Genomic DNA, 24,095 nt, shown 5'->3' with positions numbered 1-24,095 from the left:
TGCAGGCCCAGGGAAGCCTTTTTTTTTTTTTTTTTTAGATCATCTGCATATTCTTTTCCCGAATTATACTGTATGATCTGTTTATCTGCCTCCTGACACCATGACTTAACTCTCAGAAGAAACACAGACTCTGGAGTCTTAGAGCAAACTCTTTTTCTTTCCTGCTTCTCTTCTGCTGAAACCACCACCAGCTCCTACCTGCCTCCCTCAATCCTTCTGGATTGTCAGCATTGGCATCTGTGGAAACAGCAGTAGAAATTAGGACTGACTCTTGCTTCAGTTTGAATTCGTGCTCCACAGTTTACTAGTTGCATATTCCTAAATGAATTTCTCAGGTCTGTTTCTTCTTCTGTAAGATGAAGTTGACACGTCTTAGGAGACTGTTTATGAAGGCCCTCTGCATATTCCATCATACACTCTCTACCCTGCTCACCCCTTCCACTGACATAGATGATCCCAAGCACATCTTGCTTCGACTCTGCATTCCCAGGCCACCATGAGCGTTCAGGCCCAGGTGTTTTTCAGAAGTGGTCACCCTGCCTCAATTCCTGTACCTCTGGACTCTCCATTGCCAGGGCATTATTTAAACTGATAGGGTTAGTGATCCTCCATTACTCCATTGGCTTCTTTGTTCTCAAGGATATTTCTTAATAGGATGTGTAGAATCTGTCTGAGTCCTCAGTTTCTCTCCTATTTCTTATACCCCATGTTCCTTTCCCTCAAGTCCATTCTGTAGCCTGCATTTCATAGGAATACTCTGAAGCCTCTGCAGTTTTCCTTGCCTTGTAAACCCCTCAACCCCCACCTCCACTATTTTGCATGTTCTTCAAAGTCTAGTTCAGGCAGTTTCCTTTCCACCTACAGAAAGTTGATTCCTTTCTATTATGCTCATAACTTCTAGCTTCATGATAATGTTCATGTCAAGGATTTAGGTGATTGCCCCTTAAGCATTTCTCCAAATTAGATTCCCTCACATGGACAGAATCTAGAAGAGTCACATGTCCCCATTGTACAAGCTCCTCTGGAACAAGCATACTTGCACAGATACTCACAGTCTGCTGTGAGTCACTAAGGTTCTTAGGACAGTGGACCCTTGAGATTCACATATTAATGTGTTCAACAAGATGTCTTCCTAGATATTGAATAACAGAATTTTTTAATGAGTCATAATAAATACAGTGAGACAAAGTTAATTTCCTTCGTTTTATATTAGAACATTAGCATAAGAATTGTTTTATCCCCAGCTGCTGCATTTAATCCTACTCAATTATCTCCCAACATAGGTTTGAGGAACATCCTACCTATCACAACAGCAAAAGTGCCAATTGTGAAGTTCTTCCATTTGAGAAGTGGTCTAGAAGTGGATATCAGTTTGTATAACACATTGGTAAGATTTTATAAGGGGTTGTCTGTCGCTTTCTTTTTTGAGGCTGAGTCTCAATAGGGAGCCCAAGTTGGCCTTGCATTTGACAAGTAGTGAACCTCCTGCTTTAGTCTCTCAAGGAGAAGATTTGAGACAGGGTTTCCTATAGCCAAGGCTAGCCTGGAACTCTGCGTGTACCTAGTAATCACCTTGAACTTCTTTCTGATCCTCCTGGCTCCACCCCTCAAGTGCTAAGACAAGCATGCACCACTGTGCTTGGCACTTCAGTCATAATAAGTGAAATGAGGGCTGGAAAGAGTGCTCAACCTAACAGCACCAGCTGCTCTTACAGAGGACCCAGGTTCAGTTCCCATACCCACATGGCCACTAACAACTGTCCATGATTCCAGTTCCAGGGGATCCATTCTGACGCCCTCTTCTGATCTCCGCAGAAGTTATACTACGCAGGTGCACTTACATACATGCAGGCATTACACTCATACACGTAGAATAAAAATAATAAAATTTTTTTTTAAAATAAGTGAATGTGGCATATTATTTGAGTGCTTGGTGTGTGCCTGGCAGTATTCTGAGGCTGGAGAAATGAGAGAATCCAGTAAATATTCATATCCACTTGGGCTAGGGATATAGCTCAATGATAAGGTGTTTGCTCAGTATTCCATCTCCAGTACCACACCAAAAGTAAATAGTATGTGCAACTGTACAATTTAAATATATACATATATATGTATATGTTAGTATTCAACTTAAAATGAGGTCAGAATGGCAGGCTTTTTTGTTTGGCTTAAATTTGGTTGTAATTTGGGGGTGAGAATATCTTTGGAACACCTACTCACTTGAATATGAGCACAGTCCAGTGCTCCTGCCTCTTTTGGTCTCACACTTTGTCTCACACCTTGCTGCCTCTGGGTCTTAAGAGAGCATTTTTTTAGAATGATGCCACAAGGACAAGGGGAGCCTTGTATCTACTTAAAGGAAGTTTCCTCCTCCTCCTCCTCCTCCTCCTCCTCCTCTTCCTCCTCTTCCTCCTTCTCTTCTGTTTTCTGAGGTAGGGTCTAAAGTTGCAGACAGTGACCTTGAATTCCTGATCCTCCTACCTCCACCTCTTAAGTGCTAGGATTACAGGTTCATGTCACTACTCCCAGCATGCTTGTTTTTTTTGATAGCTGTTTTGATTAAATTTTCACTGTGTTTTGATTAAAGTCAAATTAATGGAAGTCATGAAGTCAGAAGCTACATATATTCTGTTATCTCCTATTAACAAAGCTTATCTTGGGAAGAAAAAATTTCTAAAATGTGTCATAGTGTGAATGTTTTCAGAATATCCCAGTTTGAAATTGTTTTCATTTAACTGAAAGCCTTATAGAATAATTCCTTCTTGAACAGGCCCTCCATAACACAAGGCTTTTGTCTGCTTACTCGGCCATTGACCCCCGAGTGAAGTATCTGTGTTACACCATGAAGGTGTTTACAAAGGTGAGTTCTGGTTGGGATGGGTCAGGAGAACGGAATTTGATTCTTCAAATCGGTTTTAATTTGATGTGTATAAATGTATTGCCTGCATGTATGTAAGTGTACCTGTGTTGTGCATTGCCCATGGAAGTCAAAAGAGAGTGTCAATTCCCCTGGAACTCAAGGTACGGACAGTTGTTAGCCACCTTGTAGGTGCTGGGTCCTCTGCAAGAGCAGCCAGTGCTCTTAACCACCAACCATCTCTCCTCCACCTTCAAATCCTTTTCAAAAACAGGTATGAGCCTTCTCTTGCCACAGTGGGCAGTGTCAACCCTGAAAATATAAGTGTGATTTTTTGTTTTTGTTTTTGTTTTTTGTTTTTGTTTGTGAGCCAGTCATCAAGGCTTCCTTAACTGTTTGAAAAGCCTTGAAGCCTTAATTAAATACAAACAAAAATTTTATTGTCTATAATTTTTTTTTTTTTAATTTAAAGACAGAGTCTCTATGTAGCCCTGGCAAGCCTGGAACTCACTATGTAGTCCAGGCTGGCCTTTGAGTTTCACATGATAATCCTGCCTGCGACTAACAGTACACTACTTTGTCGAATTCAATTTGATTTAGGTTGTGTTGTTTGGTTTTGTTGGCATAGTTTAGCTTTTGAAAATGCGATTTTTACATCAGTTTTCCAAATAAGCCCCTTAGGGTTTTGCTGCAAGTGCAGTAGCAAACACTAGTGGTCTTTACCGTGTTCGGTTTCCTTCCCTGTAGATGTGTGACATTGGCGACGCATCGAGAGGCAGCTTGTCATCATATGCATACACTCTTATGGTGCTATATTTCCTTCAGCAGCGGAACCCACCAGTCATCCCTGTCCTTCAAGAGGTATTCAGAAAGGAAGCCATGCTTTTCTGTAAAGCTGGACTCTTCTGCCCTCTGCCTTTTCTAAAATGCTGTGATTCTGTAGTTAAATTTTTAACTACTTCCTAGACATTTTTCTATCTATGCATTAAGTTTTTATCCTATACTAATGGTTTAAAATGAATTTCAGATATACAAAGGTGAAAAGAAACCTGAGATACTTGTCGATGGCTGGAATATTTATTTCTTTGATCAAATAGATGAACTGGTACGTATTTTAAAAGTAAAGATTTAAAGATTTACCTGTGTTCTTGAACACAAATTAGTTATACTGTGCTGGTAGTATAGATGATCAATACATAGGTTATTGCCTGTTAACATTTATTGTATTATAATAAAAACTAGCATTTAAGGTGTTTCCTTTGAAGTAGCATTATTTTTATTAAGCTAGGTGAGTTTTAATGTATTATATCCAGTGGGGTTTTTTTATGTCTACTATTTCCAAATGGTTATGTAGCTTTATTCTAGGGGAATAAATTTTTGTTGTATATATTTTTTAATTGCAACTTTATAAAGACTGAGTTATAGAGACCTAGTGATTCTTAGGGTTTCTTTCCAGATTCTCCCCCCTGAGATCTATCACTGAAAACTCTGGCGTCTCTATCTCTAGGTTATAGGGTAGAGTTGGATGAGTTCATGTAAATGGTGTTTTTAAACGCGAAAGAAAAGTTAATTATGTTTTTATTTGTATAAACTAATTGATTAACAACAAGTAGAAATGTACTCTCTGGGGTAAAAGTGAATATTGCTGTGAACACTTTCTGATAGAACATCACATCCCTCTTTCCTTCTATTTCTAGCCTACCTGTTGGCCAGAATATGGGAGAAATACAGAATCTGTTGGGCAGCTGTGGTTGGGACTCCTTCGTTTCTACACAGAAGAATTTGATTTTAAAGAACATGTAATCAGCATTAGGAGAAAAAGTCTGCTTACAACTTTTAAGAAGCAGTGGACCTCAAAATACATTGTTATTGAAGGTACAAATGGAATCAAATGTAAAATTGAGGTGCTTTCCTAGGATGTGCAAGGCTTGCTTTCCAGAGGCATTAGGAAGTTGGATATCAGGTTTGAACTGTGAGCACTGTGTTTCCCCTCTTAACTTAGTTCTTACCCACAATATACAGTACAGCAGCCTTGTGGCCATCCACATGAGCTCGACTTGTCTGTTTCCAGCCAAAAGGCTTATTTCTAAATGACTAATGCATCCAGGTGGGGCCTTTCATGCGTCCAGATGCCTTTGTCCAAATTTTCCACTATGGTTGGACACATACTGGAGAATCAGGCAACTTTAAGATACTGGGAGTTAGGCTGGGCATGGTGGCGCACGCCTTTAATCCCAGCACTTGAGAGGCAGAGGCAGGTGGATCTCTGTGAGTTCAAAGCCAGACTGGTCTACATAGTGAGTTCCAGCACAGCTGGGGCTATAGGGAGACCCTGTCTCAAAAAGACAAAACAAAAACAAAAGATAGTGGGAGTAAAAATCTTTCTGAAAGTTGGAGAGGGCCACCAGGAGTGAATTTTTGGGACCTTTATTTACTATTAAGAAAGGAATTTACCTGTACTGTGTATCAATGTTGACCAAAAAGAAAAGTTTTTCCAGATTTCCATGGTGGCTCATAGTTGTAATTCTCGCAGTTGGCAGGTTAAGGCAGATGAATCAGAAGTTTATGATTGATTGTCCTTGGCTATATAGTGAGTTCTACGCCAGCATGAATTACAGGAAATTCTTTCCCCTAAACAAACAACAGTGAAAAGATCTTTCCTTTTCCACTAAGTACAAGAATCCGTTGGAGCCATCGAAGTTTATAGTTGGTTGATTCTAATTGGTAGGGATTTATTTTTTAAAAAGACAAAATAGAGTTTTAAATGCTAAAGAAATGGCTGAGGAAATATTTTATTGACCTTTATAGGATTCATTTTATTTTAATTTTAAAATATACTCATCATCTAAATGGTATGCAGTACTTATGCTTATTTCCTTATTTTTGTTATTATTTTGACAGTGTGCTATGTACATGCATTAAAATTCATACCACCCTGGGTTATAGATGGGGACCTACCTTGTACGAATCTTCTGTCAAAAGCAGAACTGGGAGGGAGTTCTTCTCATTATCATTTCTAATTTTTTTTTTCTTTGCTCAGCATACTGAGGAAACTTACATACTTTAAATGAGAAAAAGAAAGAAGAGAAAAAACAGTTGAGAGTGTGGTGGCCCACGTGTGTAATCCCAACAGCAGAGGCTAGCCTCAGACTCAAAACTAGTCTTCCTGCTTCAGCCTCCCAAGCACTGGGGTTACAGGTGTGCACCACCACTGCTGGCCTAGCAGTGGTACTTGTAACTACACAGTAGCTAATGTACAACTGGTGCCTTTTATAAGCCAAGCAAATGACCAAAATACCTGCACACACAAAATAAAAACAAGTAACACCACCAGAAGAAGAAAGCATGCTTAATCTGACTAGGAGGGTGACCTCAAAGCACTTATTATATGGGTAGACTAAGGCAAGGGTTCCAACTCTGAAACCTAATTCAGTGTGGAATGTCTCAGAAGAAGCAGAGCTGACAAGCATGATGGTGCCTCTGCACTGTACTATTCCTTTAAAAAAATTTTTTTTTAGATTTTTGTTTTTAATTATGCATATGTGTGTGTGTGTATATATATCTATACACATGAGTGCAGGTATCTGAGGAAGCCAGAAGTGGTGAGTCCCATGAGCTGGAGTTGCAGGCAGTTGTGAGTCACCTGATGTCATTGATGGGAATTGAGCTCAGCTCCTCTAGAAGAGCAGTATATGCTTTTAACCATGGAGCAACCTCTCCACACCCATTTCTCCTTTTGTGTGTGCTGTACATAGATGATCCTTCATTTCTTAACGACAGGATTCTAAAAAAGGGTCATCTCATTTTTCCCCTTTGCCTTCTGCACTTTTGTTCAGGCACACCAAGGAAATAATACCTATCAATACATGGTGACCAAATAATTAACTCGTGCATATATTATTTTTAATCATCTATGAAACAGTATTCAGAATTAGAAACAGTGCTTGTACTGTTTTGTGAAACAATTCATTCAAGCGTCACATCCATGATGTCTGCCCCTTTCATTATTCCTACCATTTTCTGGGTTATCTAACAAGTAATACTCTGAAATATGTTGTATAAACAGCTATCTAAGATGTTTGAGGTTCAGGTGTTTAAAATCATATAGAAGTTTCTATATGGAGCTTCTGCTGGAAATTGTATCCTGAGACCCAAATAATCATTAGTAGGTGGTGACCCACCTGACGGTATATGTGCCTATGTGTGTTTTTATATTATGAATGCTTATGATCTCCATAATAAGTTATTTTCTAACATGGTCTTCAAGAGACTTGTTAGCAGGAACATTCTGTTATAATGTTTTAAATGAGAAAGTGTTTTAAATCTGACTCTTTTGGTTTTCTGAAACACTGCATCTGTACACCTGAGAAAAGCAAATTTAAAGAAAGAAGAGTTTATTTGGGCCCACAGTTCAAAAGTCCAGTCCAGTCCATCATGGCAGAGAAATCTTGATAGCAGGGGTTTAAGGCAGCTGCTCACGTTCCATCAGCAGTCAGGAAGCAGAGGAAAGGAGAGCTTGTGTTTAGATAGCTTTAGCCTGTTTATGGTCCCAAGCCCAGAGAATGCTGCCATCCACTTTTTATGGTGGGTCTTCCCACCTCAGTTAACCTAATCAAGATAATCCCTCACAGGTTCCCAGAGAATTGTCTCCTAGGTTATTCTAGATCCTCTCAAACAATCTTGAGGTGTGTGTTTGTGTGTGTATGTACCTGAGTGTGCAAGTGCAGACGCACTCATGGAGGGCTGAGGACAATCTTGCATGTTACTCTGCTGCATACACCAGGCTAGCTGGTCCAAGGCTTCCCGAGAATATCCTGTCTCTTCCTCCCATCTCACTGTAGAAGTGCTGGACTATAGATGCACACTACTGCACCTGGCTTTATTTGGGTTCTGGGGTTTAATCTCGGGTCCTCATGCTTATGCAGCAAGTACTTTCCCACTGAGCTATCTCCCTACCCCTTTATGATCAGTATTAACCATCACAGTAATTGCCACGTAATTCAGGAAGCCTCTAAAGATAAAGCAGTGCTATCGTTTCTGATTTACACTTTGGGAGGTCCTGCCTTTATATTTAGAATGATCTGTTGCTTAACTATTTACAGGTTTAATAACTTTTACTAATATTAAAAGTAGGAGAACTTTCTTCTTATTATGTAGACCTCAGCGACTGGATAAATAGTGGCATTTCCCACTTGAGTATCTTATTTCTCTGTAATTTTCTTTACTTAGATCCCTTTGATTTGAATCATAATCTTGGCGCTGGATTATCAAGGAAAAGTAAGTTACTTTGTTTGTGTAAACTTCAGTGAAATTTCTTTTTCTCCTAATATATTTAATTAAACTCTTATTTTTTTCATCATAGTGACAAATTTTATAATGAAAGCTTTTATCAATGGTAGAAGAGTATTTGGAATCCCAGTCAAAGGATTTCCAAAGTACTATCCCTCAAAAATGGTAAGTTTCTATTAGAAATGCCAGAAAGCAATTTGTGGTCGGGGGTTGGAGGGGAGACAGGGTCTCCCTGTAGCCCCAGCTGGCCAGGAACTTGCTATGTAGAACAGGCTGGCCTTGATCTCAGAGATCTGCTGCTTCTGCTTCCCGGGAGTGCTGGGATTAAAGGTATGTACCACCACACCTGACCAGAAAGCAATTTTTAAGCACTGAATGTATATGCAGCATGAAATGGTTAAATCAAGCTAATCAACATATCTGTTACTTCATACGTCATTTTTGTAGTGTGGCATTTGAAATTTAGTTATTTAGAAGTATATGCTGTTACTGACTACTGTACAGTAGGTCTCAACCCATTACTTCTCTAGCAAAGGCTTTGTACCCTTTGAAAGCAGTTTCCCTTTCCCTTCCCCTCCCAGTGAGGACTACAATGCATCTCAGCATATGGCCATACCATATAAGCGCACACTCTAGGTATTACTGTGGTGTAGGTGTATAGACCAGATACCACTTGCTGCTTTTGTTGAAATGAGTATTTTGATTCAAAGGGTGTGGGGATGGGATTCTACATTTCCAACAAGCCAATCCTGAATAAACTCCAAAGCCAATCCTGTTGCTCTTTCTTGAGAAACCACAACAAAACAGACCAACACCACTAACACAGAGCCTTTTACTTTCCTTTAATATGTAACTTGTACAATACACAATTATGTTTCTCAGTTCACTATAGTCTAGCCTTTTTGTCTCATGAAGCCCTCTTCGTGGCTTTAGCTCCTTCCATGACATGCTGAGTCTCAGTTGTGGGCATTTTATAAGTGTGCTTCAGCCTTCAAGATTGGGCTTGACGGCTGCTTTGCCTCAGTAAAAGGAATTAAAAAAATAGGGTTTAGGTAAATCTATCTTCAATTATGTTTGGAATAAGCTGTACAAATATCCTAATATGGAGAAATGTCCAGTTAATTTTGAGCTTTGATTACCTATTAGCAGTCCAGGCTTTTTATTTAGCTGTATTCTTCTAGGAATACTTTTTTGATCCAGATGTACTAACTGAAGGAGAACTGGCCCCAAATGACAGATGCTGCCGAATTTGTGGAAAGATTGGACACTTCATGAAGGACTGCCCCATGAGAAGAAAGTAAGTAAATGTTCAGAAGGGTGTTTTTACTTGCTTTTTGTACCAGTTCGGTCTTTTTTGAGGCAGGGTCTCCCTATAGCCCCTACTGGTCTGGAACTCACTATGTAGAACAGCCTGGCTTCATCTTACAGAGATCCACCTGCCTCTGCCTCCTGAGTTTCTAGATTGAAGGTCGTGCCACCATACCCAGCTTTGTGCCAGTTTTTAAAATGTGTTTCTATTAAAACAGAAAAAATAAACTTGTATGAAATCTAGCAATTTTCAAATAACTTTTAAGTATTTTTTTTTTAAAAAAAAGAAAATGAAGTGATCGAAGGGTGGCTTTAGGTGCAGCTGATGAGGGCTTCAGGCAGAGATGACAATCTTCTAGGCCTGATGCTCTTTCCTCATTTTGGCCATGACTTTTGTTTTAATTAGCCTTACTACCAGGGTCAGAAAGAAAGAGGAAACTAAGATTCTTTCCAAAACAGTGAAAATTTCAGAATCATTTCAGCCAATGAATAGCAGTCAAGTGTGTTTCTCCAGAGTCCATGTACACCTCTGATGTATAACAGCTGGGGTATAGCTGGGTTTTAGACTTGCTGATAGTCTACTAAATTTAGGGCTCTTTGGGACCCTTCATCAGTGCTTGGCTGAACCCTTAGGAATGGCTTTCAGTAGATCAGGTACTTGTTCTGGGCACCGTGCTTTCTCCTGATGCCAGTGGGAGGAAAGGGGACCATTTTTCATTGCCTGCTTGGGTCATTGTTCTCCTGAGTGATTGTGGTGGTGTTTTTAACTGGGCAGTTCTGTTCTTATTTCAAAATAGGTTTAGCAAAGTAGGTCATGATTTGGAATTTGAGAAGTACCTTTAGTACTTCTTTATTCAAGTTAATAGTGATCATATAAAGCAAGAAAGAAACGATCTCAACACCTAGGGATGGTGGCTTTCACCTGTACTTCCTTCATGTAGGTGGCTGAGGCAGGAGAATCATGAGTTCAGGGCTAGCCTTGGCTACAAATGGAATCTGAAGTCAGATGAGTCACATGAGTCTTTGTTTCAAAAATAAAATAAACAGGACTGGAGAGGTGGCTGCAAGATAGACCCTGGTTCATTTCCTAGCACCTGCATCAGGCAGTTCACAACCACCTGGAGCTCCAGTTCTGGGGCCTCTGGGCACCTGCACACACATGGTACATGTACATACATTCAGGCATGCACATATACAATAAAATAACTTTTAATAAATTAAAATTATTTAGACATTTTAGCAAAATAAACTTGTATTGTTACAATTTCCCTTGCAAAAGTAAAATCTTGCATTTCAAGTTTTCAGTGCCTGGTTAAAAAAAACTACCATACTGAAAAAGCTTATCACTAAATCCCACATGCATGACTTGAGCTTCATTACATTCGTATCAAAGAGGCATTGAACTAGTAAAAACTAGTTTTATAGGACTAGAGCAATTTTGAAAATGGAAAAAGGCAATACCTTAATCCTTGATGGATAGTCAGCCTTCTGCACGTATGGACTCTATTCATAGATTCACCCAGCTGCAGATCAGAGCATTTGGAAACTATTGCATCTGTGTAGAACATATACAGACTTGATTTTTGTTTATTATCCCCCCTACTTCACAGTATAACTATCAGAGATGATTTAAAGCATATGAGAGGGTGTGCGTGGGTTATGCAATATCACAGTTTTCTTTTTTTAAATATTCTTTTCATTTTATGTGTGTATTGCCTGCATGTATGTAAGGACACTTGTGTCATGCAGTGCCCATGGAGGTCAGAAAAAGGGGTCAGATCCCCTGGAACTAGAGTTACAAATGGTTGTTAGCAGCCACATAGGTGCTGGGATTCTCACCTGGATCCTCTGCACGAGCAGTCAGTGCTCTTAACTGCTGAGCCATGCCAGCAACCCCTCCATACAGTTTTGTATAAGAGACTTGAGCATCTATGGGTTTGGGTTTCTGTAGGATTCTGGCACCAATCCCCTGTATCCCCTGGATACTGAAGGGTAATAGTAACTTCTTCATAAAGAGGGTAGATTTAAGTTTGTTAAATTCTAGGATCCCTTTTTGATACTTTTTATTCCTGATTATCTCTAATCCCAAATATATATTGATATTTTACATTTCTGGTGAGACTTTTTTTCCTACTGGTATTATATCTTCAACAGAGTGAGGCGACGGCGAGATCAGGAAGATAATCTAAACCAAAGATACCCCGACAACAAGGAAAAAAGAAGCAAAGAGGACAAAGAAATTCAAAACAAGTACACAGAAAGAGAGGTGTCAGCAAAAGAAGAAAAGCCGGTGCAGTGTGCAGCCCAGAAAGCCAAGCCAGCAAGGGCAGCTGTTGAGCTGGGGAGGGAGAAGATACTCCGGACACCGGTGGAGAAATGGAAGAGACAGGATGACAAAGACTTACGAGAAAAGCGTTGTTTCATTTGTGGACGAGAAGGACACATTAAAAAGGAATGCCCACAGTTTAAAGGCTCTCCAGGTATGAGCACCTCTTCAGATACCTTGATGTTTATGCTAACATCACAAGAGAAATCTCCTTTTTAGAAATATTTCCTATTTTATATTAGTTTCTTTAAGAAGTATATTTGCTCAAATAAGATTGTTTTAAGGGAGTGAAATCTCCCCCTATACACACACCTTTATTTCTCTTTCTCTGTATGTCTTCTGTTTATTCCTAGATTTAATTAGTCTTATTGAAAGTCTAAGAGTATCAATGAAATGAAAGTCTGCTAATATTTAATACCTATAAATGTAGTCTCAGTAACCAGTAACAAGCTACAAGTAGAACTGTGCTGTTCAGAATGTGTACTGGTGAAATGAAAGCACCGCCTAGGCACTAGGTAAGGTAGTCCTAAAGTTATCTCAGGACGCCACACTGTCCTGTTGAGCCCCCTGTGTTTTGTTTCCGTACTCCTACACAGGTGAGTAAAGAGGGGTCATTCACACACTGTGCAACAGCAGTGATCGTATCTGCAGCAGAGGGTTGTAGAAGGGTTCATCCATAGTGTATCATTTGAATGCCTTTTATCAGTCATGATAGCTGTCCTTAGGGAATGAAGGAAAACGTGTCTTATCGCAGTTCAGAGTCACCCACATACTGTTTTGAACACAAACCTGATTTGAGTACAGGAGTATACATCTGTAGTCCCAGCTACCTTGGAAGGCTGGAGCAGGAAGGGCACATTAGCCAAGGAGAGTGAGACTAGCTTGGGCAACATAGTGCAACTTTGTTTTGAACAAAAGAAATTGCTCACAAATCTTACCTCTTTATGAGTTGGTCTTTTTTACTGAATAGTCTTAAGTGTCTGTCATGGGCAGTTTTTGTTGTTGTTTTTGGTTTTTGGTTTTTTGTTTGTTTGTTTTTCAAGATAGGATCTTCCTGTAGCTCCAGCTGGTCTGCAACTCACTGTGTAGACCAGGCTGGCCTCTATCTCGCAGAGATCCACCTGCCTCTGCTTCCCAAGCACTGGAATTAAAAGTGTACGCCACCATGTCTAGCACAGGCAGGGTTTTAACTGACTGTTAAAGAGTTAGGGTACCTTCAACATGTCTACTAAGTTTTGATCTACAAAGCAATTCATATCCTTTTACTTTGGTTCATAGAATAAGCCTGGGTGAAATTTGACAAGGCTAGAACTATGAGAAAGTCTAGAGAGTAATTTTTAAATATCCCTGTTTCTGTCCTTAGCTGCATGTTTATTGACAGTGCTAAAGTCGGGGCTACTTCACAATGTACTTATGATACTCCAGTTTAGAGCACTGGTGCCTCTCTTCCATATATATCAAATTCAGCAGTGCACATTATCTTGGTTTTTAAGACAAAAAATTTTTAGATCTCCCATGCTTCTTTAAATTTTTTTAAGTTGGGTATTTTTGAGACAGAGACTCAGTATGTAGCCAATGCTGGTCTAGAATTTGTAGTCCAAGCTGGCTTCAAACTCAAAATCCTCCTGCCTCAGGCTCCCAAGTTCTAGGGTGATACACCCAGCTCATATTTATTTATTTAAAGGAGCTTTTTGTGGAAAGAAATTATTTTAAGCATTTTTATTTATTTTAAACAAAGCTGAAAAATTTATAGGTGATAGAGCTTTGGCTACCTTAAATAGGCTAAATTAGCCTTGTCCCTCTTTTAAGGAACACAGAACTTGATGTTTACTTTGATTTTTCTTTACAGGAATAAATTTAATTTAAAGAGATTAAAATAATGACATTTGCTAGTGTTCAGTGAACATTTCCTAAGTGTCACTCAGGCATCACACTGTAGTTATAGTCTCATCTAACTTAATTGGCAGCCTCCTTAAATTTAGTGTAAGAAGCTAAACTGTAGATAAAATTTAACATAGTTTTATCAAAATTATTTTTTAGACTATCACTGATTAAAAACTCAAGGTCTGTATTTACAAACAGCATGAAGTTGATTATCACTTTTCTCCTACAACAAAGTAGGGAAGATTCCCCAGCTCTGGTGTACATCTTTTGTCTAGTAGCATGTTTTACGTTAACACAGGTCTCAAAAGTGGGGACTAAGGAGATAGCCCAGTAAAGTGCTTCAGGTTTCCCAAGTGTAATCACCAGTTGCACATAAAAAGCTGGGCATGATGGTTCACTCTTTTTATCCCAGTTCCTGGTGGAAGTGGAGTCAGGCAGGCCCAGGCCTCAGAAGCCAGCCAGCGTAATCTAACTGAGGACCCCTTCCCTCAATGGGCGTAAATGAGAGATTCTCAAAAAAACAGCCCTCAAGGAATGAACTTTGAGGCTCACCTCTAGACTCCACACACACGCATGCACACCCACTGCCATGTTCTTGCACACAGTTGCGAGTACGAATATGAAAGCAGTGATTCTGGCAGCCTGACAGGACAGCATCAAATCAGAGAAGGAGACCCTGGCTAGCAGAGATTAGGAGACCCACAGAAAAGCCCTGGTCTAGAAACCTGGTTACTTCAAAATGCAATACTTATACATTAAATTAAGAATCACACTCTAAAAGAGAGGGAAGGGAGGAGTGGGGTTAGGGTATGGCAAATTGTATTTGGTAGTAGTTAAAAGTAATCTGTGTCTTCCAACCCAAAAGTTACACTACTCCCTGTGATTTCTTCTGATGTAGTGTTGTGTGCAGTTTGTCACATCAGCAGAAAATCTTTGTTTAAACATTTGAGAACAAGGCTATTGCTTTTCATTTAAAATGGGAACGAAAAGTGCTACTTTCTTTCCTTAGGTTTGACTAAGTCAGATTATGTGTTTGGACACCCTTCACGTAGCCCTTTGAGACCAACTGATACCTTTGTTCAGGTAAATCCAGCTCAAAACTGAAAGAGAAGCGACTCTGTCCTGTTCAGACACCTCCTGAGTATTTGCAGCTATGTACTGGGCGCTCCTAACTGGCCTGCCTCCTTCCCGCCTCTGGGCCTCCTGCACTGTGTGGTGGGGCCTGCTGGGCCATGCACTGTGGCGCTGCTAAATTACTTTTGTGTACATTTCTGCCTTTCCAGCTAACTTGGATAATTCTGCCACCCGCGTGCCCAATTTCAGCTCTTCTTGGATATGGCTTAAGGCTGTTTCTCATGCCTTTCTTTTCAGTTTGTGTAAACCAGTCTATTTCATTTTTTTAGGCAGTGCTTTTACATGAAGACAAAAAGAAACAAAAAACAACTGTAGTTTTGGGTCCCCAGTCAGGTATGTGGTTTTCAAAAGAACAAATGTGTGTTAATTTACTTTCTGCGTATTTTACCACGTGCCTTTTGAGATTCTTCCTCTATTGAGTGATTTTTGACAGGGAGGGGTCAGTGGAATCCCTCTAGGGAACTTTCAGAAATCTTCTGCCCTACCCCTACCTTTGTTTTCTAAATCTAATTGTTTAGTGGGTGAGTGTAGGCCTGTGTTGTTTTCAGATGTTCCCGGGGACTTTACCTCTCCTGAGAAAGAACTGTCAACCCTGTCAACCCGGATAATGCATTCCTCTCTGGGCTTTTTGTAACTGCTGTGAAGTTGCTAGCGTCTTGCCTGCGCTATACTTTCCTCAGAGATTGTTTGCCATGTAACAAAATAAGGAAAGGAAGTAATAGCCTGAACCCTCACTCCACTACCTGTCAACTGTTTTATTATGTACGCCTTCAGTAAACGTTAACTGCAGGCATTGGCCTCAACTATGTATACCCCAGTGAGTAGCAAAGCCCCTTCTCTCCATTCTTGCCAGGAGGGATAGACAATAAACAGAAATAATAATAAAGAGTAATCATATGACAACAGATACTTAGAAGAAATTTGATGCAGAGAAAGGAGATGTCGAATATGGAAGTGTCCTCTCTAATAAAATACTTAAGCCAAGTCCAAAGAATCACATGAAATAAAGGTACAGGCGGGGGGACTGTTAGAGCAACAGTTCTCATTCTTATTCTTCAGGAGTCACCGAAAGAGTCTGTGACAGGAGTGGTATGGAGAGCAGGAAAGCACTCAAAGGAGAGGTCAGTGAATAAGATGGATCTAGCTTCTGGAAGCTCCTTCAGCAGTGGTGGAGGGAGTGGGATAAGTGAGATGAGAAGCTCTTGGAGACTTTTGAGCCAAGGAGTGATACTATTTGAAGTCTGTTGTAAAAGGCTCATTTAAGGGTTCCTGCATGAAGGCTAGGATGGAACCTTTGAAACTGATTAGGGGGTTACCAAAGTAGTTCAGAAGAGATGATGCCTCAGATTTGGGTGGAGAGTGTAGAAATGGAAGACAGATCAAGTTCTGGATATTCTGAATAGCACCAACAAATTCCATGCGCAGATGGTAACCTATGAGAAAAAAGAGTAAAAATGAATGGGGGTGGGTACCACAGTCTTTGTCCTGAGTACTGGAAAACTAGAAGTGGACCTTAACCATGCTGGGGAAGATTTGGGGGAGAAATAGAAGTCGGCTTAAAGTGGCTTAAGGTAGCTGTGGAGTCCTGGATAGAGATGTCAAGTGGCTGAGTGAATATGTGAGCCAAACATTTATTTAGTCCAGGCTATAGCAAGGATTGTATTGCCAGTGTGTAGATAGCATTTTAAGCCCTTGTCTGAGGGAGACCTAGCAGTAAATGTACATGGAAGAGTTAGACTCTAGAAATAGACAAACAGAAGAAAGTGCTTTGTGAACTGGTGCCTACAGCTCTGAGGCGTGTGGACTGGGTGAGCATTTTACTTGGCAATATGAAGGTCATTGAATAATTTGCAAAGAACTCCTTTTTTAGGTATGATGGAAAGAAAAACATGGCTGCAAGGAAGTTGAGAACTGTGTGGAGAGGAATGGGAGCCTAGCCTAGACTGTGGTACCCAAACCAGAGCCCCTTCCCTCCAGGCCCCTGGAGGACTGCTGAAGGGAACATGGGTGGACCATGAGAACCTGAACGTCTTCTCCTGGTATTTCAAGTTACTTCTGAGTCTTGAAAAGGAAAGGACAAAACTGAAGCAAAGAAAACAAAAAGTGACATTAACTTTTACTGATCAACTTTTCCCAACATTTTTTAGTAGGAGAAAATAAAACTGTAAAATATGATATAAGAAAACTGAGTCTTAGCCATCAGCTACTATTACTAACTTGGCTTAATCAGTCAATCAGAGTCCCTCTTTAGTTTGTTCCTTAAAAATGGGGTTAAAGAAGGGAAATTAAGCAGATGGATCATGGAAGTTCAATTTTTTGGAAATATTAATATTTACTTGGTATAACCTACATGCTTGTATGCAATGTAGAAAGCAGCCTGCACAATTGGACCCCTATCCATGGTTTTACCTTCTGTAGTTCCAGTTACTCCTCACCAACTAGTGTTTGAAAATGGAGTATAGTACAATACAGTAAGATATTTTGTTGTTGTTTTGTATTGAGACAGGGTCTTCCTGTAGCCCCAACTAGCCTGGAACTTGCTATATAGACCAGGCTGGCCCCTATCTCACAGAGATCCACCTGCCTCTGCCTCCCAAGTGTTGAGATTTAAGTGTGAGCCACCATGCCCTACTTTTTTTAGAGATCACACTCAGAAACCTTTTATTACAATATGTTGTTTTATTTAATTAGCTAATCTCCATTTATCAATTAAGTGATCACATTTGTGGATGTTATAAGAACAAGCACAGTGCTATCTGCAGTTTCAAGTATCCAATGCGAGCCTTGGAAAACACCCCCCAGGGTCCTGCATCTTATTGCTAGGAGCAGAGTGTGGTAGCTCAGAGAAGGCCTGTGTTACACTGCGGAGTCTTAGATGTTTCTTTGCGTTATTGTCAGTTGTTGAGGTCGCAGATTACAATGGACTCCTGGCTCCTCAGAGAGTGAGCTCTTCTGTCCTGGTCTTTCTAGCCTCATCTGCCAAAGCAAGGACACTGTGATTCATGCTCTGGGAAAGCTGAGGAAGCCTCAGGCTAGGAGTTGGTCTGTTTAATTTATCTCTACTTTGAATGCTATGAGTGGGAGGAAATAATGGTGGAACTATTTCAACTAAGAGTCGAATTAATGCATTCAACTCTTTAGGTACCTAGAGGAGTTATCTCAGGTGTTTTCAATGACCTGAAGAGTTAGGCATTTAAAAATTTATAGTTTTTGTTTAATGTATAAGGGAAACAATAAAATGATAACAGATCATTAGATAACCCCCTGTGCTGGATAGCTTTAGTGTCAACTTGACACACCTGGGTTGAGGGAGCCTCAATTGGGAAATTGCTTTTATTGGACTGGCCCATGGCCATATCTGAGGGGCATCTTCTTGATGAGTGATGTGGGAGGGCCCAGCCCACTGTGGGTGGTGCCACCCTTGGGCAGGTGGGTCTGCGTTGCATAAGCAAGCAGGCTGAGTAGGGGCCAGGGGAGCAAGCCAGTAAGCAGCATTCCTCCATGGCCTGTACTCCACCTTCCAGGTTCCTGCCCTGAGTTCCTACCTTGGGCTCCCAGATGAACTGTGACCCAGGATATGTAAGCTAAATAAACCTTTTCCTCCCCAAGTTGGTAGTGGTTAGAGTATTTTGTCACAGCAATGAGGAGACAAACTAAGACACCCCCCACCCCCCACCTCCACCCCCTCACGCCCTTTTGAGATTAGGGTCTCATGTAGCCCAAAATAAAATATCAGATCATTAGCTACCTCCCCCCCACCCCCTTTTGAGATTAGGGTCTCATGTAGCCCAGGCTGGCCTTGAACTTGGCCTATGGCTAAGGATAAGCTGGATTGTGCAGTGTTTCACGTGTGGTAGGCAAACTCTCCATCATGTAAGCTATATCCCCAGCCCTGGTATCAGATCTCTTACAAACAAAACTTAAAGGAAATGGGAGTTGAGGTTGGTATGTAGAATAAGGCCAGATGATTTAAAAGGAAAGAAACTGAAGTCTTCAAAGATGTGCTATACTTAGACCCAAAGGGGAATTGCATAAAAGATAAGCAGGCAAGAGACTTATGAGAAAACATGAGAGCAGGAGTTCCTAGGGACATTTTTAATTGTTCTCCATGGAATGCATGCATTTCAAAATAAGAGTTCTGCTGTGGACAGAAGTGAAGGGAGTGGGGCCCACTGTTAAGCAGGCTGATGGAGGGTGGGTGAGGGACCTGGGTTGTATTACAGCCACACTTACTTCCAGAATGGCCCCAGCAGATGGAAGGATGTGGGAAACATCACCAGTGGATGGATCTTTTTTTCCCATAGATTTGAGAATTTGAAGATCACAGGCATACCATGCATAAACAAACCTAAAGAATGTTATCTTAATGAACTTTGACCCTAAGCAGATATTCCCAAAACATTAGTAGGAAAAATACTGATCTTTGCATTGGTCCATTTGTTCATGATGTCAAACAGAAAAGAGAACATAGTGTTTAAGAGCATCTGTTCCACAGTCATGTTGCATGGATGTGATTTCTACTTCAGGGTGTTGGAAAACCTGTGTCCTGTACACACCACAGGTATCCATCCTATCTTTTTTTAAAATTCTATTTATTATTTTTATTTTATGTGTATGAGTGTATTGCCTGCATATATGTAAGTGCGCCCATGTCATGCAATGCCTGCGAGGACAGAAGAGGCCATCAGATCCCCTGGAACTGGAGTTATGGACAGTTGTTGGTTGCCATGTGGGTTCTGGGATTCAACTTGGGTATTCTGCAAGAACAGCCAGTGTTCTTAACCACTGAGCCATCTCTCCAGCCCCAGGAATCCCATCTTTAAAAGGGGGAGGTATAGTAGCTGACTGGTCAAAGGACATTGAGAATTCCATGTGCAAAATAGGGTGAACACCTGCTTGTTAGTACGGAGAAAAGGTTCTAGGTGGTGATGATTACATTGGTACATTATTCTTGTGGCATCTCCAAGTCTACATGTACCAGTCTACATGCTAAAGACTCTGTACATCTTGAAAGTGGAGTTTTACTATACTGTTGCAAATTTTTTTTAAGTAGGAGAAAAATACAGATGCTAGATATGTACCTAGAAATGGTATGACCAATTAACATTTATTTAGGTATAAAAAAAAGTTATTACCTATTCTTCTGGGTAAAAAATCCTACATATTTATAAATCATTAGAGCAACTGAAAATTTTAATAAATTATTATGAGGAAATTTGATTACAAATTCTTTATACAAGAGAAATTTATAGATGGCTAAAATTTTTCCTTTCTGATAAAATTAACTCCTTAAATAAGTATATGGAAGCTGTCAAATTTATTTGTCATGTGTTTATATAAATTATAGTATGAAATGTGTCTCAGTTGTTAAGAATTAGTTTTCCTTGAACTCCTCTTTTCCATAGACTAAGTATATCAGTGACCCACTGGAAGTTTCCTTAAAGAGCACATTAACTGTGTTGACCTTGGGCACCAGGTTCATTCTCACTTTCAGATGTCTCAACAAATTGGGGAGTGGGGGAATTATACCATCTAGTTCATGGGGTTACTGCAGAGGTGAGAGTCTCTGTCAAGTCCTGTTTTTTTTTTTTTTTTTTTTTTTTTTTTGCTTTTTCCAGACCTTTCACTAGGCTTCATAGTTCTGACTCCCAAAGGATAGTAGTAGACAAAATGCCCAGAAATTTCCTTGCTTTTTACATGTCCTGTGCTCCCCCAGCACAACACTTAGATATTATCAGGAATAGACAAGACTTCATGCTTTCATGGTCAGGAGCTTCAGAGGCAGAAACTTGAATTTGAAATCCAGCCAAACTATATACTAGTTATGAAGCCTTTCAAGTTCTCCAACCTCTGTGCCTCAGTTTCCTTATCCACAAATTGGGTCTGACACCCTATAAGACTATGGTAAAGACTAACTTGATACAGAAACTCTATAGCAGAGTCTCTGACTCATCTCAGCTCTCAGATTACTGCTGCCCTATATAGATACTGTTAACAGAAAAGTTCCCCACCTTGCTATAATTTATCTCTTCTTACACTTTTTCTTTCACTTTGTGTGTGTGTGTGTGTGTGTGTGTGTGTGTGTGTGTGTGTGTTGTGTGTGTGTGCACGGCACCCATGTGGAGGTCAAAGGAAACCTTGTGTTTTAGTACTTGTCTTTCACCTTGCTTTGAGATAAGGTCTCTATTGTTTGCTGCCTAGTAGGCCAGGCTAGCTGGCCTATGAGCTTCTAAGATTCTCCTGTGGCCACCTCCCATCTCAAAATAAGAGCCCTGTGTGCCCTGCTTTCTAGAGATTCACAGCAAGTGCTTTATCCACTGAACCATCTCACTAACCCCATAACAGACATTTTAAAACAAGACTATTTGGAGATTATAATACTAGTTGTAAACTGATTTTTATTCTTAAGCTAAGTACTATAATTTACACATTATCATTTACACAGACTATTTTCTGTTTTGAAAATGTCAGAAAACTAAGTCTTTCTATTCCTTAGCCACCACTGCTACCACCATCCTTTTAATTTTCCAGTCATTTAATTTACTATTCCATTTTAATCCTGTGGCTTGAAAATTTAAAAATCAGATATTGTAAAAGACTGATAGCTATCTTTTCTCCTTCATGATTATATGTATTTATATCACCTTATCATTGAACAGAAATTTTTTTTTTTTTTCCCGACAGCATCTCCCTAACCCCAGCCCACTTGGAACTCGCTGTGTAGACCAGGCTGGCCTCAATCTTGAGATCTGCCTGCCTCTGCCTCCCAGTGCTAGGATTAAAGGTGTGCACCACCACTTCTGGTGTTAGTATGAATATTTTTATGTTATGTATATAATTCTGCTTTACTCTCATATTTTTCTGGTTTTCCATCATCTATTTGTGCATAACTTCCTTTAAACTCTTCATTTGGAGCTGGAGAGATGGCTCAGTGGTTAAGAGTACTGGCTGCCCTTACAGAGGACTTGGGTTCATTTCCCAGCATCCACATGGTGGCTAACAACTATCCGTAACTCCAATTCCAAGGGATCTAACACCCTCTTCTGGTCTCCACAGGCATTGCATGACACAGGTGCACTTACATACATGCAGGCAAAACACTCATAGACATAAAATTTTAAAACTAACAAAATTAATAAAACAATATTAAAAAGAAAACTATTGTTGTGCATTAGACTGCTCAGTGCTTGGCACTATGGAATTACAGTAGCACCTGTGTATGTCTTGTCTTTTTTTTATTTTAAAAATTATATTTTTTAATTTTTTATTGATTTTTGTGTATTTCATATATAAAATCATCTGTATACCCCCTTCCCCTTTGGCACCCTCCCATAGCGCCCCCCCACTGGAGTTCATACATCCGTCATTTGTATTAAAGGCTGTTATGTAGTGTTAGTGTCCCGAGATGTCCCTCAGTGCAAGTTCATCCACTGGGATCTAGTCAGCCTATCGGGAGTCCTCCCTTCAAGAACATCAGCTCTTCCTCACCCAGCAGTAATCAGCTGCCAATAATTCTTTGACTAAGACTGGGGACTGCTGTTCATTTCCACGGTTCTGTGCTGGGTTTTTGTCTGCTTAAGTTTGCATGGGGCTTATGCATGCTGACACCATTGCTGTAGGTTCATTGAATAGAATTTTATAGCCAGCTTATTTTTTAAAAAAAGGAAAGAAAGAAAAGCCAGTGCTTTTTTCCTTCTTTGTGTGTGTGTGTATGATGCATGTACATATTCACGTGTTTGGGCACACGTGGTATGCGTATGCGTGTGTGTGTGTGTGTGTGTGTGTGTGTGTAGGCCAGAGGTCAATATGGGGTATTTTCCATAATCGTTATATATTGAAGCAGGTCTCTCACTTGAACCCAGAACTGGTAAATAAACTCTGGTCTTCATACTTTGTACAATAAGCACTTTACGCACTGAGCCATCTCCCCAATCCCACCAATTGTCTTTATGATAATTTAAAAATAATAGTTTTATAAATAATATAATAATCATGATTATCATTGGATATAGGTTATTCCTTTTGGTATACTTCTTCATATCCTCTTATATAAATAGATCATTATTTATTTGTGTTTTTTTAATTTTTATTTTTTATGTGTATAATATATTGCCTGCATGTATGTAAGTGCACTTATGTCATGCAATTCCTGTGGAAGTCAGAAGAGCACCTCTTATCCCATGGAACTGGAGTTAAAGACAATTGTTAGCCACCATCTGGGTGCAGGGAACCAAACATGGGTCCTGTGCAAGAGCAGCCAGTGCTCTTAACCACTGAGGCATCTCTCCAGCCCTGATCATTTATTTAATAGTTTCTGTTGACTAGCCTTTCATACTTAACTGAAACAAAAATATTTATAATTGAATTTAAAGCTTTTTATTAAATCTCAAGCTAAAAAGTTTATTCTACATTAAGCTTTCACAATTATTATATGACGTGATTGACCAAAGCAAATATTACAAAATTTGATTAAAAGTACATTTTATGCCGTGCCATCTGGTGACCCATGCCTTTAATTCCAACATAGATGGATCTCTGTGAGTTCAAGGCCATCCTGGTCTACATAGCGAATTCCAGGTGAGCCAGAGCTACACAGTGAGACCCTGTGTCAAAAAACAATAAATAAACACCCCTCCCCCCAAAAAATAAATAAAAACAAGTTCCATTTCATTACTTTCTGAACCAGCTCTCATAGTGAGATAGTTGGGACAATTTCTCATGCATTCATGTCTTTGGTCAGCATTACTTTTTGTGTGCATGAAAGTGTTCCTTATGCTTTTGTTTTTATAGTTGGTAAATACTGAGAAATTCCAAGAGTCTTTACTATAGCAAATTGAAAGCAATAGGAATCTCCTTTAAAGATCTGGAAATAGAACATGTATTATCACAACAGTGCCACTCAGTTGCTTCAATTCATTCCTAATTATGTGATCAAAATCATGATGTGTCATTGAAAATTATTTGTAATGATTTCATGTATCAATGAAATTTTTTTGCTTTATCATTTTTTAAAATTATTTTTTTAATAACCACATGATTAGAAGAAGCATTTCATTACAGCTTTAACATATTCAATAATAATTTCCAGAGCAAAGATGCATCTCTTTCAAAAGTGGCTGTAAATTTTTAGGTTCACAGTTGAATTAATAAAGTTATAGAATATTGAACTCACTATAAACCCTGTAAGACATAAAACTGAATGAGGTTTTAACCTTTAAAAAAGATCTCCATTTCATTTTTAAATATAGTTTGCTGCAGAAAAACTCATTTTTAATGCTACTAACACTTAGATCTTCA

At 39.7% G+C, this 24,095-nt stretch overlaps 1 protein-coding gene across 7 annotated transcripts in view; it reads left to right on the top strand.

The window, feature by feature from the left end:
* Tut7 (terminal uridylyl transferase 7) overlaps window positions 1-24,095 on the top strand; it is a 91,202-nt gene that overhangs the window by 59,288 nt on the left and 7,819 nt on the right. For 3 of the 7 annotated variants that reach the window (XM_029563504.1, XM_029563505.1, XM_029563503.1), the window contains exons 18-29: window positions 1,284-1,387; window positions 2,771-2,860; window positions 3,605-3,718; window positions 3,885-3,962; window positions 4,555-4,732; window positions 8,087-8,134; window positions 8,220-8,311; window positions 9,328-9,443; window positions 11,609-11,934; window positions 14,674-14,747; window positions 15,068-15,131; window positions 15,858-15,919. In XM_029563504.1, coding sequence (XP_029419364.1) covers window positions 1,284-1,387; window positions 2,771-2,860; window positions 3,605-3,718; window positions 3,885-3,962; window positions 4,555-4,732; window positions 8,087-8,134; window positions 8,220-8,311; window positions 9,328-9,443; window positions 11,609-11,934; window positions 14,674-14,747; window positions 15,068-15,131; window positions 15,858-15,919 — 1,346 coding nt within the window. Of the gene's footprint in view, window positions 1-1,283; window positions 1,388-2,770; window positions 2,861-3,604; window positions 3,719-3,884; window positions 3,963-4,554; window positions 4,733-8,086; window positions 8,135-8,219; window positions 8,312-9,327; window positions 9,444-11,608; window positions 11,935-14,673; window positions 14,748-15,067; window positions 15,132-15,857; window positions 15,920-16,668; window positions 16,955-24,095 lie in introns of those variants that run through there. The other 4 variants (XM_008833089.2, XM_029563506.1, XM_017798138.2 and 1 more) reach the window with 3 other exon arrangements.

This window comes from Nannospalax galili, unplaced genomic scaffold, assembly GCF_000622305.1.
Source record: "Nannospalax galili isolate Female #2095 unplaced genomic scaffold, S.galili_v1.0 scaffold1096, whole genome shotgun sequence".
In the NCBI taxonomy this organism is placed as follows: Eukaryota; Metazoa; Chordata; class Mammalia; order Rodentia; family Spalacidae; genus Nannospalax; species Nannospalax galili.
This window is presented reverse-complemented; position numbering and strand designations above follow the sequence as displayed.